This window comes from Pleuronectes platessa, chromosome 24 (assembly GCF_947347685.1).
Source record: "Pleuronectes platessa chromosome 24, fPlePla1.1, whole genome shotgun sequence".
Classification (NCBI taxonomy): domain Eukaryota; kingdom Metazoa; phylum Chordata; class Actinopteri; order Pleuronectiformes; family Pleuronectidae; genus Pleuronectes; species Pleuronectes platessa.
The window spans coordinates 9,143,084-9,162,732 of record NC_070649.1 but is presented as its reverse complement, the minus strand read 5'-3'; the positions used below and the strand labels follow the sequence as shown (position 1 = coordinate 9,162,732).

Sequence of the window (19,649 nt, the reverse complement as noted above, 5' to 3'; positions counted from 1 at the left end):
TAAATGCTACTAAATTATTAGTTTCAAAAACTGTTAGTGTTTTATATGAAATGATATGAAATAAGTTTGATAAAATATCAAGGACACCTCAGTAAAAACTCGTACAGTTGATTAGCCTCACAAATTACAGCCTCCAAAATTATCGTTAAAATAAATCAACAATTCAAATTCAATGAAATCTTAAAATTGTTGTTAATTATTTTGAAACTCTTTCATTTCAGGCCTGTTGTATTTAACTGCATTGAGCTTTTATTCAGGTCAAAAAAACTGGCAAGTGTAGATTAATATAATCTCGATGCGTGTTATAGAAACTTTTATTCTTACTGAAGAACTTGACTATAAACCAACATATAGATCAATACTAGATTGAGGTTAATGAAACCAAAACAAAATATAAAACAGCCGAATCAAAATACATGTTGTGCGGCAGAGTATAAATGACTCGTTCCTGGTGCCTGTCAGCAATCCTAATATATCATGCCTGGCTGGGGATAGAGAGTAAACACAGTGCTGTCTTGCTGCGTCTCAAACAAAGCGCTCCAGGATGCTTTTGCTTCAAGTACCATGCGTCGCTGTTGTGCCGCTGTGATAAGCCATTTCCAATTTGCAGAGCTTTGGTCTCCGTCTCAAATACTCCCACACTTTAGATGATCCCGTGCGAGCGGCTTCTCTTCCTGGGAATCCATTCAGTGACGGGGCACGACTGTCTTTGGGACGCACACTTGTCGAAATCAATTACGTTGATTACCCCAGCTCTAATTTAGTCACCTACTGTCGTTAAACATCTCTCTATTTATGTGTCTCCCCAACCACTCATCCATAACTTTGCAGAGGATCCAGGGAAGTGCAGTGTAGAATTTGACTGAGCGGGTGTTTCTGGGTTTTCTTCTGCAGGACTAGTGCAGCAACCTTCAAGCTGTGGCTGTGTTTTAGACATGGTAACCCTGGAAACAGCGAGTGCAAGTTTACAGTTTAAAAACAAATGGGTGAGACTCTGTCTGTGCAAACATAAAATAATTCATAGAAGGTCGGTGCCCATCAAGCCGGAGTGTGGCCTCTGGTTGCTTCTCCACTCGTTAGACGGACAAATCTCTTCTCTTCCTCATCACCCTCTTGTCCAGCATCGAGTTCAAACTTCACAGGAGTTTCACTAAGGACCAGAGGAAGAGTAGAGTCTGCTGTCGGAGTGTAGTAACTGCTCAAACCCCCAAAAACTTCACATGAAGGAAGGGAGGGGCGGAGGGTAGAATAGAGAGAAGGAACACTCAATAGAATGAACAATAGATAGAGAAGAAGATAGAAAGAAAAGAATGATGCATACATAGATAGATAGATAGATAGATGGATAGATAGATAGATGGATAGAAAAATAGATGAAAAGAAAAATTAGGGCAGTGATAGAAAGATGACAGATAGACGTATATATGGATGGATCAAATGCAGTGCTCCAGTCTATCTGCTGTTTTCAGAACCATGGACAGCTCTAAGTGCTTAGGTGACTTATTTGCATTTACAGTAAATGTATGTGTGACTTGATACGTTTAAAACCTACAATGCAGGAACTGTGAAAGAAGGAAATTAGTAAGGTGATGTAATAGATAGATAGACAGACAGACAGAGAGACAGTTAGACAGACAGACAGATAAACAGTTAGACAGACAGACAGAGAGACAGTTAGATAGACAGATAGATAGACAGACAGATGGACAGTTAGACAGTTAGATAGACAGATGGACAGATGGACAGTTAGATAGACAGATAGACAGTTAGATAGGCAGATATACAAACCTACAATGCAGAAACTGACATCATATATATATATATATATATATATATATATACAAACTAACGGATAGACAGACAGTTGTATATATATATATACAGTGCATATATATATTTTTATAATCCTCACAAAATGTAATCCACCACAATCATAAAAAGCAGCACAGGAGCTGAGGGGCTGAACTATAGGAGACATCTTTTTAAATCCACTTACTCGTGCGACCACACATCAACAACCTGAAGAATAAATGGATCCTTCACACCACTGACCCACCGTTAAAATGATATTCCTGGTTGCTGTATGTGGCTGTTCAATAATGCAGACACCTATGCATTCTTTATCACGTACAATATGTAAATGCGCGGTGCAAGCACTTGAAATATAAGCGGAGGGAGTAATAGCCGAGAAGCAGCACATGGAAACTGCAATTGAATATCCGAGCTGGCCTCCTCTTGCATTCGGGCGACCTTCATCTTTTTGGCGCACACTCATCACAGGAAACAGGCCTCGTGTTTACCCCCGAACCAGGTGGATGCCCGACAGCCAGAGGCGCACACACACTGACTAACAATCCAGCAATGTTCTGGAAAGAGGAGCTCTCTTTTTTCTTTCGGTGTCATGGCATTCAGGTCTGGTGAAAAATAACAAAATGTTCTCTTCACTTGTCACAGAATTATATTTAAAAGACAATATTGGAACCCAGTGTTCAAACCACATTTAGATTCACTAGATCCAGATTTTGATTGGCATCCACATCAAATTAAAGTTCCCTTAATATTTGTTGTGAATTTTCATCAAGGGATCATCGATATCAAGGGATATCGAAAAAATGTGAAATATACAAAAGTGAAACATTTCTGCCCCTTTGTGCAAATCTGCAAATTTAATGAGTTCTTCCTTTTGTAGTTTTTTTATAATCCTGCTAAAAGTCAGATAAAGAAACTAAATTGGCCAAGGTACCAAACACGAATCCTTTTCATAAGGTCGCTTTTCAAAAGTTGGGCTAAGACACTCCACATATCGACTGTGGATTATTAGAAATGTCAGATTTCCTCCTGTAATCATAACATATATATTGGACTCACATAGTACTGCTGTGTAATGTCACTTGTACGATGTCCTGATAACTGTAGTGGGAATATGTGTCCCACCCTCAGGGACGGGTTACCACCATTTGTTGGCTGTGTAGTTATTTTTAAAGGAATTAATTTGGTCAGTGTTTGTCCGCGCCCGTCTCTCGGGTCCCGCCTCGCTCGACTCTTTCACACAGACGAGGAAAATCCCCTGTTGTGGACAAATGGAATCAGATGAAAAGGTTAACCAGTAAGCAGCATGACAAGGCCGCGGGGAGAGTTAGTGGCCCAGCCTGTGACCTGGCCTTTCAAGATGTCTCCGTTAGCCCGCTAGCACGATCCATCCCGCGCCCAGCAACGCGCTCCGTTGTGAAGGACACCAGGCCAATTAGAGCCTGGAGGATTCCGAGGGGGGGGGGGGGGGGGGGGGTTGTGGTGTAATAACGAAGGATGAGCGCCGAGGAGTGCGGTTGGAAAGCCTGCCTTCATATGATAGTCAAATGAGATAACAGGCCAAGAGGTCAAAACCCTGCGACCCTGAGCTGCATTGAGAGTGTTTGTGTGTGTGCAGGGGCAGAAGGGAAGAGGCCCACAATGTGTGCAGTGTCTCTGTTGTGTGCCTCCACGTGATAGCGTCTCCCTCTGTGTGGTTTTTTTTAATTTGTTTTATTTATTTATTTAGCTCCCATTCGGAGGCGCGCCACTTCAAACCCACTCCCTGACATCGTTCCGTGAGCTTTTAGCTTTGAAATGGAAATTAATCACACGGGAGTATTCCCAGAAGGGCCGCCTGTAATACATGAAATGGAGCTCTTGGCACAATGTTTCACCGCTGAGATTCCGAGTTGATATAAAAAAAAAAAAGATGTGTGGCTGCGGAGCAAGGCTTCATAGATCTCGGAGGTGAAGTCGCAGCACGAAAAACAGACATAAAGGCCGTGCTGCTCAAGTTTAAGAACTTCCTGTCCCTGGTGCAAGGGCACACGGGCCAATTTTAAGCAGCAGCTACACTGTCAAATTTAATTAATGCTCCTAAAGATATATTCATGGGGAAAATATGCTTAGTCATTTGAGATTTAGTAGTTGAATGGAGAAACTCTTCGAGAAGAGGGACACTATGGGAGGCTTTTGGTGAGATTTTGATGAGATCCTGTTGTTTGTGTGCCTTTGATTCAACGACCGTGAACTGTTTTGATCACCTCCTGGTGTCTGGCTGCTGTATAAGTAGGTAGTGGGCGGGGCATGGATCAGACAAATAGTGCATGTCGAATAAATGAGATATCCCATCATTTTAGGTATTTCTCATCACCCGGATGTTTGTTCAAATGGTAGATGGTTTTGTATTTATTTAGTGCTTTTCTTGTCTTGATGACCACTCAAAGCGCTTTACAGTACAGTTTAACATTCACCCATTCACACACACATTCATATAGTGCATCTATTCGCAGCACTTAGTTATTCTATGGGGGGCCATTCAGGGCTCAGCATCTTGCCCGAGGACACTTCGGCATGCAGATGGGTCAGACTGGGGATCGAACTGCCGACCTTCAGGTTGGAGGACGACCACTCTACCCCTCAGCCACAGCCGCCTCTAACAAAACAAATGTATCCCATACGTTTGATTTTTACAAGTTGATGCCATAAAACAGCTGAAACATCTGTGTTTACAGCTGAGACTGACTCAGGATTGGTCAGGCCCCTTTTTTGGCACAGATTGGCTCCAAATGTGCCAAATGCTAGCATTCATGTTTGTAATATTTTATTCCTGGATAGTGGGGGGGAACACGTTGTCTATGTTTTTGTACAGTCCACGATTTGGAAGGAGCGAAGCAGTCTTTCCTACAAGCTAAGCTACCTGTTGCTGGTCGTACCTCCATAGTCCTCATACAAGCACAAGTGGTATTAAACGTTTTTAAAAGCAAAAACTGGTAAATGGCCGTCACTTCCTATGCCAGATGCTATAAGGGAAGAAACAGATGGGCCTGTCTCACTCCACTCTATCGGCCGTCTTCCACAGCTGTACCACATTGCCGACCTTTACCTTGACAAGCGCGAGGAATTCTCAGCATGCTCCTTTTCCATTTATCTGTTTTCTTGCGGGTCAGGGTCACAACAGGGTGAACACAGCCATCCAGGCATCTAGTCTTTTAAACAAACATTTTCTTTCTCGCTCCTCGAGGGCTGGATCGTGCATGAAGAGGGTTCCCACTCGTCCACCATACCAAATAGGTTCTCTTGTAGTGTGGGGGGGGCGTCCAGTGGGTCATCTCTACCAGGGTTATCAGAATCCTTTTCAGCCGACCTGAGCATACATCAGTTTATACTTATGCCAAGCTGAGGCCACGTGGGTGATCTGTCATTGTATAGCTACAATTATACATGACCACTTGTTTTTTGAAATGGATGCCGCTTTGATCAAATTCAAATCTGCCTTCGGGGCCGAGGCAGGAGAGGTGCAGCGGGGGGTTGATTTCAAATGAAGCAAAAGCGTGACAACCTGCTGCAGTTGGAAAGTTCAGGTGTCACAGTGTGGCTGCCGGGAGACGTTGGCTGAGATAATATTAGCAACGCGTGCAGTATCTCACAATGCTCATGTGATCCTGCCACAGCTCATTGAAAGGACGCATTTTGGTTCAATATGAGTTCCAGGCTCGGGTGAGACGATCGCTCATGTTTGAAATGACTAATGAGGCTGTGGTATTCTGCCTCGCAGACATGGAGCTGTCTGCTTTCCATGAAACCGATTCTCATCTGATCCCTGGTCTGTGTGAAACAAACAATGACTGCTTTGTATAGACTATACATTCAAATGGACAAGGCATCTCTGCTTCCCCACAGAATCCAGAAATTAACCTCAAAATATCCACGTTTAATATGACATTAATGTTGCCTTCTTCAGAATTTTGAGCCATAGCCTGTGCAGTAGCAATCGGGGGTGGAGCTGTAGTCCTGCACTCAACCAATCGTCAGTCACTCTCAGTTTTCAATTAGGATGTTTGACCCCGTTTTTATAGCATCAAATAACTTATAACTTGTAAAAAAAAAAAATTTACGTGCACGCTGACTGTTTAGTTTGGTCTCATCCACTAACATGGAGGAGGCAGGGTTTATCGTCCATACCGCAGGCAATCACAAGATCTGTTTCTAAATCCAGAGTTTGCATCCTTTAGAGGACGTGGTCTACTCAGCCCACGGAGAGTCTCTACTTTTACACCTGAGATAGTAATTCATACATTGATCTTAGATCGTTGGTAGTTTAAAGGGGACATATTATGAAAATTCCACTATTGTAGTGCTTCTACACGTTAATTTGGGTATCTGGCATGTCTACCGTCCCAAAAACTCTGGAAAAAAACAACTCCCGCAATTTGTTGTGGTTCCTCTATGTCAGAAACAATACGCTAGATTACGTAGAATGGGGTTACAACCAAAATAAACGTCATAGTCACACCATGCCCATGTAGGGAGTCTCGCTACATGGCCTTGGGCCGGCTAGTGTTAGCTCGCGAGCTAACCGGGCCGGTGGAGCCCGGTTAGCGTTAGCTCGCTGCTGCTACCTGTCAGACATTTAAGTGGCCGCATAAACAAGGGACCCCCGGGACACCTGTAAACGTTGACTCAACAGTGTGGAAGGATGCTGCTGCTGCGCCAGCTCAAGCTCCCACTGCTCCCACTGCGGGGCTGCGCTGGGGAGCAGGGGCTATCGCGACCAGGCTCACCGGGGGTGAGGGGGGCGGGGCACTCAAAACAGGTCAATCTGAGGAGGGCTGTTTTAGACAGGGTAAAAAGGTGCTGTTTTAAATGATCCTTGTGGTATTTTGACCAAAATATGTTACAGACATTTCATTAAGACCCCAAGGAACCATAACAGCTGTGGTAAAATGGGCATAATATGTCTCCTTTAAGTCACCAAGTCAAACTCAAATATGATTTCTTTTGTGTTGATCCTGAAGTGTGTTTGTGTGTGTTTGTGTGTATGTGTGTGTGTGTCTGTGTACCCTTGAGCATCAGTGAATCATTGTGGTACAACCGTCTCCTGGACGCAGCATCAATGCTCCTGGTGCACTTTCATTTCCGTCCAGCTTCACAGCGGCAGCTTAGCGCAGTCCTCGACTCCTGTGCACAGCACCTGCCAGATGTATGTGTGTGTGTGTGTGTGTTTGTGTGTGTGTGTGTGTGTGTGTGTGGGAGTGTTCATGCGTCATAGCCCCTCTTTTTCAGGAACACACTTTTATTTTTTTTCCTTTATCTCTCTCTCGCACATGAATCCTCACTTTTACGCACATCGAGATGTATTCCCCCAATCCAAACGCTCACCAGCCATTCTGTTTGTCTTTGCTCTCACCTACAGTGTTTCGGCTCAGTCCATGTTGTGGGTGAGATCTCTGTAAAAAGGCTAAATGAATTCTCCTCTCACACATGAAGTGACCTTTATGCCCCCTCAGCTTAAAAAGTACGCCTTCATAATTTGTTTTTATAAAGCAACTGGACCAGGTAGCTCCGAAATGATTACCTCTAATGGTTCTTCATTGTGCGCGGTCGATAAAAGAAATTTCACCGCTAGCGTGATATTGCGCCAGTGGCAACAGGGCACGTAGTTTGTCTTTATCCCCCCCGCTGCATTTCAGTCTGCTTTGTTTAGTCCACTCATTGATCAACAGGCATTAGTGGAGCTTTCATATTCAGGTGCCCCGCAGCAGGCGGCACACGAATGCCCAAGTGGCACTCGCACCTTTTCCCACCATTAGCCCCATGCATCATTAAACACAGGTTTGAAACCGCGACAGCTTTTGTAACCTGGAAAGATCATCTGCATATCACATCGTGTCACTCCCGCCTTTGTGCAGCAGCGGCGCAGCGGGAGTTCTGTTAACCTTCACATTTACGGTTGTTGAGTTTTTTTTTCACAAAGGCACACAAAGGTATGTGTTGGTTTATTTCACAATTTGCTCATTTGTAGTATTTTTTTCTATTTTCTACCTCGCTATCGTTAGCTGGAAACGGGAAACCCCAACCCTTTTCATGACCCTTACCCTCTCGCTCACAGCTTTATTTTTGGCATTTTTTTACTCTTTCTGTGAAAAACATCATAAATGTCTTCCTGAAGAGACATTTATAGAGTTGGCCACTGTTGTAACAGCCGACGTTTCAACCTCACCTCAAATCGTAGTTGTAAAATGGGGCATAACCACCACAGATTTGCCTTCAGTGACACCAACTGTGTTTCCAGCATTCTTAGCATCAAAATGATTTTGGTATTATCATTGTGAGTCGGGTTCAGACACGAAAAACAGGAAGCAGCATCGACTTGGACAAAAAAACACATGTCCCGAGCTGCCGTCTGATCCCCACCTCCACGTCTCTCATGTTAAGACTCTTTTTCTTTCTTCATCTTAGAAAGTTTCCTTTACCTCCACAGATGATAAAACTCCAGCCTCTCGTAAAGAACGTCTTTGTTAAAAAAGTGCCCGGTTTGTTCTGAGGAGTTTAAAGGAATACGTTGACATTTCCAGGGTTTGGGTGTCATCTCTCCTCGGCAGCTTGTTAGCGCTGCCGGTGCCTCTCGTCGCAGCCCCCCCCTCCCCCATATAAATGAGGAGCCTGGTAAAATCCGACTTTCTGCTAATGAACACAACACCCAGCCAAGTGACGGAAAAATATGCTTCTAAGTGTCACAGACAAATAGTCAGAGCAGTGGCTTCGAGCCTCCGGAATCATGCTCGACAAAAACATTAAAAAAAAGCCTGTTTCTGTCTCTCTGACCCTCGTGGTAAAATATCCTGTGACAGGTCAGCGCTGCAGTGCATCATGACATACACACTATTATCCCCGTCCCCACATGTCACAAGCAGTAGACGTCAAGAGCCTCAGCGAGTCGACAAAGGAGTATTCTTCATCCTGTCGTGACTCGTGATGCTGCCATCTTGTCAGTCACGGACTGTCGCCTCCTACCTTTTGTTTTACGAAGCCTGCTTTTGTTTTAGTGGAGAAACAAAACGTTACAACTGAAAAATTGCCATGGAAAAACTCAGAATTAAACTGATATCTTTATCAGCATATTTATGATGTGAAAAGTCCAAAGGTGCAATATAATGGTGTAAAGTAAAACCAGTAAAGTAATTCCAAGGCCGTGAATTATGAAACTGAAATTTTCTTATTAAGGAGTCATGACAATTTGGATCTAGTATTTCCATAGTTTTAATTTTGGCTACAAAGAATCTCATATGTAAGTGAACACAGGGTCAACAGAACAGGTCAGCTCAGCAAGAGGGCACAATGTCAAAGAAGGATAGAAGATAAGAATAGAAAAAGATTATACAGAGCTTATTACAAATCAAAGAAAACACTAGAATGGCCCAACAGTCTCGATCAATCCTCACCAAATTGCACAAACTCGTTATAATTATTCCCGTAAATATGTCTGATTTCTTTTCATCAAGATTCATGAATTATTCCTTTTGCAAAATCTGTGAAAATGTCGAAAACTTCCAATATCATAATGCTCAAAAAGATTTCCTATCCGCTCAGAAATGGAATGGTTTCCCTATCGATCCATTCTGCATCCTTCCACCAAGTTCCGTGGTTATCTGTCATTCAAATAAGATCAAACAGCTCGTGGCCATATCAGCCTACATTCAGGTCTAAATCTGATTGTTCCAAAACTGTTTACACTAGTTAAACAATTTCTGCATGGTTATGGATGGACGGGAAAAGAAGGGAGCAGGTCATTCTTCCAGGTGTCAGCAGCAGCTCTTCTACTTTAATTCTGGGGCTCCTGCATTCTCGTCAGCAATGACAATTAAGGCTTTTTATTCTATTTCTATTCAGTGGGAGCAGGCAATTAGTTTAACTCTCACTCTCTCAGGTAAAATGACCAAAGCTGCAACGAACATTACCAATCTGGCAAATCTCTCATGCCCCATTTAATAAGGAGGCAAATCAGGTTAAGAGCATTTTCTGTCCCTTTTTAGCAGATGATTTTTCAGGTTAGTTATTCATCATTTTGATACGGACGGTGTCTGACTGTCTCCAATTTTAATTAAAGCTTGAGTTTAACAGCACTCTATCACCTTAAACATAATATAAAAACCAAAACAATGAGCTGAAAGACGTTAAAACCTTCTGTTGGGATGACAACTACTTGCTTTCTACGTCCAATGTCATCTTATTCTATTTCTTAGGTAAAATGTATTAACCTTACCAAATAAATTGCCGAAATAATGTATGCAATGTGTTTAATTGAAATTAAGCACATGTATACATGCAACTTGTTCAAAAAAGTCTTTATTAGCAATTTCAAATTACCTAATTTTCGTTTGTCCAATCTAGTCCAGGCAAAGTAACTAATTTTGGAGCCAAAAATAGAACTAATTGTAAAATATTTTTTTTCAGCATAGATAATTTCTATGTGTGGAGCTCATGTGCATATTCGAATTATTTTCAAAAGAAACTTGTAATGAAAAAAAAATACTTTTCATTGGTACTTTAATTGTGTAAAGTACCAATGAAAGGAAGTAAAGTAAAAGGAAAGGAAAAAAAAAAAGGACATGATGAGAATTTAACATATTTCCTCAACTAGGATTTCTCAGGACTTTTAGTATATTGTTCCGGCCACCTCATATAAATTATCTAAGCTGCTAAAATTTACTTTACAAATAGTCTGTCGTAAAACGCTACTTTGCCTGGACCAATGCCCAAAACATCCACGTGAATCCCCTTTGCTTAGCTTTGCTCTATGCCGCCCCCTGCAGGATAACCCGGGAGCACCTCGGGGAGCAGGAGGTCTCCATCTCCCTGACCATCGACTCTCTGGACGAGAGCGACTTCGGCAACTACTCGTGCTACGTGGAGAACGGCAACGGACGGAGACAAGCCAGCATCCAGCTCGCCAAGAAAGGTGAGGCGAGCGTGCACACACACACACACACACACACACACACACACACACACACACACACGTGAATACAGGAGATGGATGTAAAAGCTCTGATATTTAATGATGGCATGTTTACAGTGTTTTTATTCCACAGGCCTTCACGCTGACAGTCAGTGAATCTCTAGTTGAGGGATTCTGAGAAGTGACCATTTGTTCCTCGCTATGGGGCACCGGGAAAAAATGGAACTGTATTGTAGATGGTCCAGAAAAGCCTATTCATCCACCTCTGTGCACACACACTCATACAAACACACACACACGGTTTTTTTAAATGTTTTTTTCCTCTTGATTTCCCCTCAGCAGTTTGAAAGTTGACTCCGAGATGATTTTAAATAGCGATGCACACTTCTCACCAGGGTTACATAAGTGCTATTTTTTTGTGATTTTTCAGCGAGGCTAGAGGGGGTCTCTGTAGCATTAGAGTTGTCAGTGTTGAATACATTTACATAGTAGATATCTCTCCTCTCTTTTAAGCTCGCAGCTCTGGATCCGGCTTTGATGGCAGCCTAGTTCCCCTCCATTTGCTGTATTAAAGGGGCTCATGCTGCAGAGACGGAGCTCTGAATGCACCAGAGAAGTCGAGCCCGGTCTTCACAGGATTGCGGGTCCGTGGACCAGTTTCCCCGTGTTTTTATTTGCCGCATTTGTTGTGCGGTGCAGCCGAGGCTAGATCCCTGTTTGTCTCTTGAAGCTTTGAAAATGTGGTCGTCTCAGCGTGAGAGAACGTCTTTGCTGCTTTCTGTCCCGTGCAGACACACACACATGCAGACACTGAGCTGCGCAGCATCAATCAGAATATGTCTCCACTTGTGTGTATTTGAATATGGAGAAGCGTCCTTATTTACACCCCTGCAACTCATGTAGCTGCAAAGTTGTAATTTGAACTTTCTCCTCATGGCGACATGTCCTCAGCTGAGAAACATGTAGAAGTTTGAGCCGTCACTTTTCTCCCTTTTGCTTAGGGTTGCAAATTTCCGGTAAATTTCCGTAAACTTTCCGGAATCTTTCCATGGGAATATTAAGCTCGGGAATTAAATAAAATATTTTTTCAAACACGATTCCAACTGGCCAACTATTTATATCTCTGGCATTGCTTTAGTGTTTTTTTACAAGCTTTTTTCTCATCTTATTCTACAGAACAATTCCACGTGCACTATCTCATGTGTGGAGACATTTCACCCCAGCCAATGTAGAAGGAAAGGCTGTGTACATTTGCAAATACTGTGCAAAGACCTATGTTAAGAATGACACAAAGATGCAGAAGCATATAGTCAAGTGCCCAAAGTTTCCTCAGGGCTCAAATCAGCCTATGACAAAACAAAATGTTTATATTTATGTTTGTATATGACAAGGTAAATACAGTTAGTATAAATTATGCAAAATTTCCAGTTTATTCCTGTTAATTCCTGTATATTCCCATGGAAAGTTTCCAACTTTGAATATTCCCGGAATTCTGCAACCCTACTGCTGCTCCCCTCTCTTTTATTTGACCATCGAACCCCTACCCCGCCTTTCCTCTCTCTTCTCATCCCCCTCCCCTGACAGAGATGCCGAAGTAGAGGGAGAGAGAACGGGGGGTGATGAATCGCCCCGATGCCAAGTGGCTCCATCAAATCCGGCCCTCTATTCGTCAGGAGCTAATTTGTCTTAATCTGTCCCACTGCAGCGGTGCTACAGTACGGACGCCAGGCAGAGAAGAATTGGCTTCCTCCGCTGTGATCTCCACTGCTGGCTTGTTATACTGTCCAGATATGTGAGGCGGTAGGGCAGAGTGGAGGAGGAGAAGACAGCCACGATGAAGTATAGTTGCTTGGAGCCGGCTGGTCAAAGTGCTTGTTAGCCGCAGGAACCTCTCTTAGAAAAGAATACAAATGCAGGTCGGTTCCCGGGGCCGAGGGAACAAGAGGAGGAAGTCAGAGGCTCAACAGGGAAAACCTGTGTTCATGTTGACCCCAGTTTGTTTGCCATTGTGTTTGTCCGTCAGGGAGATCTCCTGAAGGTCACTGCCCGGACAGGCACGGTGACACCGGGCCGCGCTCGTTAGCTCCACCAGAACATCATCCTTCATCATGGGAGCTGTCAGCCTGATGGCCGCTGCAGTGGGACGGGCACTCCGACGAGGTTAAACAGGCGCCGGTGATGGATGATGATGCACGCGAGTCCTCTCCATCCATGTTTATGTGTGAGCCCCGGCATGCCTCGCACCGTTATCCATTAGTCAGCCAATGAAGGCTGACCACCCCCCCCGATTTGGTGAGGCATAGCCAGGAGGAAACGTTGAACTGCCAAAGATAGAGTGACATCGGGAAAACGGCGTGAAAAGGAAAGAAAAGGACCTTGGAAAAGAGACAACACCATGAGATATAAAGCAAATGTCTTGATTTTTCAAGGCGAGGCACTCGACCACGGAGCCTAATGTCTGAGGACACCTTTGTGTAATGTAAAATATCACCTCTCATCCTCCGGAATAACTGCTGTTTGGGCCTCTGGAGAGCAGTTTTACCTTGTGGGTCTTCTAGAAAACACTACAAGTAACACAATGACACCATCTGTCGTGACCCTGTGAAGGTGTAGATGCGTGACTTGAGCTTGTCAACAAACAGGCCCGTGCAGCTAACAGCCTGGAGCTCCCCCCCACCCGCCCTGCACCTCAACACACACATGTCACAGATCTTCATAAGTGTGGAAGCTGGATCCGTCTCGTGCTCTCCTCGCAGCCGCCGCCTCAATCAGAGTTTTTTATTATCCAATCAAGCCCGGAGGCATTAAGTGACAGGTACAGAAGTGGTTGTACTTTCATTCCGGCGGGAGTGATGCGCCGGCTGGGTGCGGTCTCGCCACACGAAGAAAAATGGAGAGGAAAAGCAAGGAAAACTGATACAGAGAAAAAGGAATATTGCCACAGGAGGTGATTAAAGGCCACTTTTCCAACAAACGTGGGGGCATCGCCGAGTCATTTCACAACATGGAGTCTTGTTACAGGCGCCGGCGCTGCTTATCCATCATATCCTATCCCCACCGTGCATTATTTCCCAGGTGCTGATGTTCTGTGGTGGGATCTAATGTCGAGGGGAAGTGCAGATACAGGCCAGCAGCCTCAGTGAGCAGAGAAATAAGATGGAGGAAAACGTTTTGACATGAAACTGAGGCACTTGTTGAGTTTCTGTATCATCTAGGAATGGAGAAAGATTCGGTCTAATTCAGGGGCATCGCAAGAGTAGGAAAAAGCAGCTCCTGGGGTCCTAAGCTGAGAGGAGAACAGGAACATGCAGCATAAAGAAGTCACACAGAAAGCTAAATGTTTGTCCGCTGGGCTTGTGTCTGGGTTGTCCACTCCTGGGATAACCCCTCTAATCATTATGAATACAGCATCGCCATTGTCAGAAACCCCCTGACAAGATCCCATACCACTAACTTTCTGTCTTCAGGGAGTTTGGGTGGACACCAGGACGTCTAAATGTGTGTGTGATGTGCTCGGGATGAATCAGAATCAGAAAGTATTTATTGCCAAGTAGGTTTACACCTAGCTGGAATTAGCTCTGGTTGTTGATGCAGACAATGCACATTAAAACACAATAAATACAACACACATAAGAAAAAATAAAAATAAATATAAAATAAAAATATGTAAAAGATAAAGGAGATAAAAAGTTAATTAAAAAGTGAAATGAAAAATGAAAAACAGGAGAGCAATGTCAATTTGCATAATATAATATAAAATAATATGTGTTAATGTAACCAATCCTTGGGATGTAGGGGCAGGATAACAGTCCAAGTCAGGGGGGGGGTCCCGGGCCTCGGGCCTCGGGCCTTGTGATTGGGGGATATAGGAATGATTAGGTTTGGTATCAAACGTTGTTTTTCATGGGGAGAGGTCAAACTCCCTTTTGCCCGGGGTCCCCAAAGGCCCTTGAAACCCTCAGTATCTTACAGCAGGAAATATATTTATGTCGATAGAAATTTGTTTTAAGGCAAATTTGGTATGTTCAAATCTAGAACTGGATATTAACTGTCTGGATTATGTGGAAAATCAATGGCTGTGGACAGGTCTGTCCGCTGCAGTGAGAATTTGACTTGTGCCCTTTTTCATGCTTCTTTCCTTTCTTTTAAATGACTAGCTTGTTCTCCTAATTCACCCACATCCACTTTCTCTCCCTCCGTGTCACTGTGTTGCAGCCGAGCTGATGTACACGGTGGAGCTGGCCGGCGGCCTGGGAGCCATCCTGCTGCTGCTCATCTGTCTGGTGACGCTGTACAAGTGCTACCGGATCGAGCTCATGCTCTTCTACAGGAACCACTTCGGCAGCGAGGACATAGACGGAGGTAAGAGGAGGAGAGTTAAGGCGCCAGACGTTGTTTACTTTACCCCATTATAGAATAATCTCCCGTAATCTGTGACACCACAGTGTGTGCTGCCGGGTGGAGGATTTCAAAAGCGCCTTCCGCTGCCGTGAAAACATCCTTTCTTTCCTCCGCAGGGATCAAATCCCACCTTGGCAGCAGCATCACAGCTCTGCACGCGTTTATTTCTTTCCCAGAAAGCACCTGGGCTATTTTTCATGTCTTAAAGTGGCACGTGGCGCCGTCTCTATGTAAATATCTTTACCATCAGTCCAAATGAGTGGCTGCAACAGAAAAGAGCCTCCCACATTTTCTTGCTCATAAATTCTGTTGTCAGTTTCAGGGAAAATCTTCTCAACCCACTGGAAGAGCTAAATCAAAAACTTTACGCAAAAATATTCTGTAAACTGTCTCTTAAACGCCAGCGACCGAGTCACAGAGCTTTGATGGCGCTCGCCTCCCAGTCACATTCGCTTCCTCGTGAAACCTGATCACAAGCCAGTCTTGTGAAAACGTTCCCTGACATCACAACACAACATGACTTCTGGGTAATGAAGTTTGGGTTTTACAAACGGCTGGCTCTCTGTCTGTGGTTTTAATCATTACATTTCTGTCCCACAGCCGCCAAACACAGTCAGAACAACTTCTTGTAAACTGTGTTTGCCAACGTCATATCGTTAGAAGCTGCATTCCTCGAGATTCCTTGGCTTTGCACCCAAACCAGTTACTACTTGAAGTTGCCACCTTGAAGCTGAGGATACTTGAATAATACATTTTAAACGGTTTGTCAACTGTTTAAATAACTATGACACCGGATTTTTAAACCCTGGAAAGTTTTCTCAAGGATTTAATGTAAAGTTCATGCTCGTCTGTCACGGTTTGAGGAAGGAGATGGACCCAGGATGCAGAGGTTATCACAAAAAAAAGGTATTTAATATAAACAAGAGTCTTTAAACAAGACAAAAACAAAACATGAACACTAACAGGAACCACAGGCGACAAGCTGCATGGAGAACAAGGAAGGATAAGCAGGGGAAGCAGGACAAGACAAACCATATATGACAACGTGTAAAAAAAAAAAGAGTAGGAACCGACAAAGGGCAAGAGGGAACACAGAGGCTTAAATAGAGACACAGGGAAGGCTGGCGTAACTAGCCACAGGTGTAACACATGAGGACTGGGAAAGACAGTCACCAAGACAGGAAGTGACACACCCGAGAAGTTGGAACAACACACAAGGAAAGCAAGACTACAAAATAAAACAGGAAACAGAAACACAAAGAGACAGAAATCCACAAACTGAAATGACAGAACGTCACACTCGTCATTCCTATACTTGCTCACAATGGTGCACCGGGAAATACCTAGTTCAGCATGGTCGTGCACTTCACATCTCTTGCACTCCTTGAGGGAGATGCAGAGATGAGATACACTCCTGATCAGGGCCGGGTCTAGACAGGCATGTATGAGGGGGCAGCCACAAATCTTGAGGGGGCATTGTGCCTAGCCCTAACCCTAACCCTATTTAGTTTGAGGGGGCACAACATTTATTTGAGGGGGCCAGGCCCCCTCTTGCCCCTGCCTAGACCCGGCCCTGCTCCTGATCATAATCTTAAGACCAGTTAAAAAATTGCATGAATTTGCATTTTGCACTGTTGAAATCTTAGGAAGGTTCTAAGTAGAGTTTCAAAATGCAAAAAGAAGAAATGGGAACAAGAGACCAAAAGTTGTGAGCAGGCAATTTATTGAAAACAACAATTTAACTGAAGTAGGCTGTTCATCAGCTGATCAAAAGTTTAAGGCTTGTTTCTTTGACTAATCGGTGTTTGAAAAAGAAACTGCACGGCCCTTGTCGAAGTGTTCCTGTGTGTCTGCCTGCAAACTACATGTGAGAAAGTAGAAGAAGCAAAAGGAGGATATATTCTTCCCTCTTCCCTCTGTGAAGCAAATCAAAACACAGTCCCTGTACCACACAAAAGTCTGGACTCCGAGGCCCCATCAGCTCTGATTGGACCTGGTGGATTCCGTCTTGGCTCGAGAATGCATCAAACTAAGACAAGGAGCAAGTTTTAATTTGATTCCCCAGTAATGAGTCTCCGAAGCGCCAGCGCTGCAATGAATTCAGGGGGAATGAGATTAGTTTGGAGAGGCTGAGGGATCGGGTGTAGTGGAAACAGAGACAGCCAGGGAGTTATGAGTGTTCAAAGGTAAAGAGCGTCCTGGACCCTCACACGCTCCCAGGTCAGCTACACAACACACGTCAATGGAAGTCTTCACCTCGGGCTGTGTGAATGCCTCCGGTCCCAGAAAGCGAAGTGTTGCCGTAATGGAGGGTGGTTGTGTTGGGAAAAAAAAAGGGGGGGGGGGGGACCTAATGCCAAACAGCAATTGTCTCTCCTTTAATTGTGCCGTCCAAGTGACTGCTGGAAGAGAGAAACAGATTTTCAATTTGTCCTCCCGGATAAAGTGGATCAGGTTCAGTAAGACACAGCCCCCTCGCCTCCAGAGCTCTCAGGAGGCAGGAGACGACCCCCGCCCCCCCGATACCTTCTTCCACACACTTCACTGCCCCCCCCCCCCCTCCCCATGCATGCACTCGCACCTGCACCACGAGCCCCCCCCACCCCAGACTACTGCAGCATATGCAAAGAGCAGATGCATACAACAGGCACCGAACTGGAAGTGGATGCCAGTTGAGTCGAGAGACAAAACGGTCGCTAAGCAATGGCAGGAGGTGGTTAACCGAGATCCCATCGCTATGGTAACCACTGCACTGACAGGGAGAGTTAGCTGCGAGTCAGTTGTAGTTACACACACACACACACACAGACAGACACACACAAAACCCTTAAGCCAGCGTCCCAATTCCCCCCCCCCCCCGACATAACTGTGCACACACACTGCCAACAAAGTGCTCGTGTTTTATTGTGGCCACTCGAGGAACGCCCGCCCCCCCCCCCCCCCCTTGTGCCAGATGTGGAAATTGTCAGCTTTAAGCAACAATAGACCGTCGGGCTATTTGTCAGCGGCGCAATTTAGTTAAAGACCACTCGGTTTGTCACATTGTGTGGGTGTCAGTGGAATCAATAATAGGCTCCATAATGACAGCGGCCGCGCCGGCTTGTCAGGGAGGTGGGAACTCATCAACGCTCTCCGCCATAAACGCGAATGTCAGCGTTGTCAGCGCCGGGCGGAATTATGAGGCTGTGCGGTTGTTTGGTGATACTTAGCATTAATGATTTCCACATCTCGCGACCTAATGCAAAGCCGTTTAAATGCAGAGGTAAACATGGCCATGACGCTCCTTTGCAATTAGAAGGTCAAGTGGTTGGAGAAAGAAGACGGGTGGAGAGCTTGGAAGACATATGGGGAGTGTGAGACCATAATCATTACAAATAGGTATTAAGGCACAATGAACCATTTATTTAGAATCAATTTTTTAATGGATATAAACCTACAACACTCAGATATTAGGTGATTAGACACTCCTAGTTGAAGCTAATTGAAAGTTATTCTTTAATTTAAATTGGAAAAATATTAATGCTCAATCTTCTCAATCAGCATTAACCCTAAATCTCCATATTGGTTTGTCCCCAATAATTATTTTAGTTCATTATAATCAATAATTGCTTTAGCAGCTGCCTGTATGTCAGGAAATAAGTAAATGTGATAAACACCGAACCCCCAAAAATCTGACGATATTCAAGCGAGGACCACAATTATAAAAAAATGTAATTACTGCATCTCAAAGGTGGTCTCCCTCCCACTCTCTGATGCGAACCCCGTGTTCTTCTGGGTAAATTAAATTATGAAAAAACAAAATGGAATGATTAGGCAAAAAAAAAAAAAAAAAGTGCTCAGCTTCTCATTAGCAGTCCTCCCCGTGTGCTTTGTGTAGCGGCGGAGTTAAGTATGTGTGTTACGTTCCAATCTACCCTCCATTAGATTGTAATGGAGCCCCGAGATATCCCCGAGATCACGCCTCCAACTCTCTTGGCGCTCTCCACTGTGAGATCAAGAGTTCACTATCTGACTGTGGGCTCCCTGCACACATGCATAAGTCAGCCCCTCCCCCCTCAGTCGGCATACGGCTCTCGTGGATGTGCTGCACCCTCAGATGCAGTCGCTCCTCGAGATGCAAGAGGGTCATTCCACCTTCGAGACTCGCTGGCCCTCACCCTCGTCCTCCTCGCTGCAGACGAGTGATTCAGCCGCCCCTGGAATAGCTCTTGATCCGCCTACACAGCTTTTGTTTCAAAGCGAGCAGGAGAAAAAGCAGCGAGAGGGCGATTCATGTCGGCGTGAAGTGGAATATAAGCCTCAGAGTTGGTTATACTAAGTGATTACCAGGGTTATATTCTAATTATTTTTTTCATGTCCCCGATGTTGTAAAAAAAAAAAAAAATGAATTGCGTGTTATTAAAACGAGGCAGATTAATTTACACGGTGTCGGGTAAGAGTGGCGATCGCCCGCCGGGAGGCGCGTGAATCATGTTGACGGTTCCTGAAGCCCAGA

General features: G+C 44.5%; 1 protein-coding gene across 1 annotated transcript in view; it reads left to right on the top strand.

Annotated features, from left to right (window-relative positions):
- Nucleotides 1-19,649, top strand: part of LOC128431296 (interleukin-1 receptor accessory protein-like 1) — a 218,618-nt gene that overhangs the window by 189,892 nt on the left and 9,077 nt on the right. Inside the window, exons 8-9 of the mRNA XM_053417577.1 lie at nucleotides 10,608-10,753; nucleotides 14,969-15,115. Coding sequence (XP_053273552.1) covers nucleotides 10,608-10,753; nucleotides 14,969-15,115 — 293 coding nt within the window. The remainder of the gene's footprint in view (nucleotides 1-10,607; nucleotides 10,754-14,968; nucleotides 15,116-19,649) is intronic.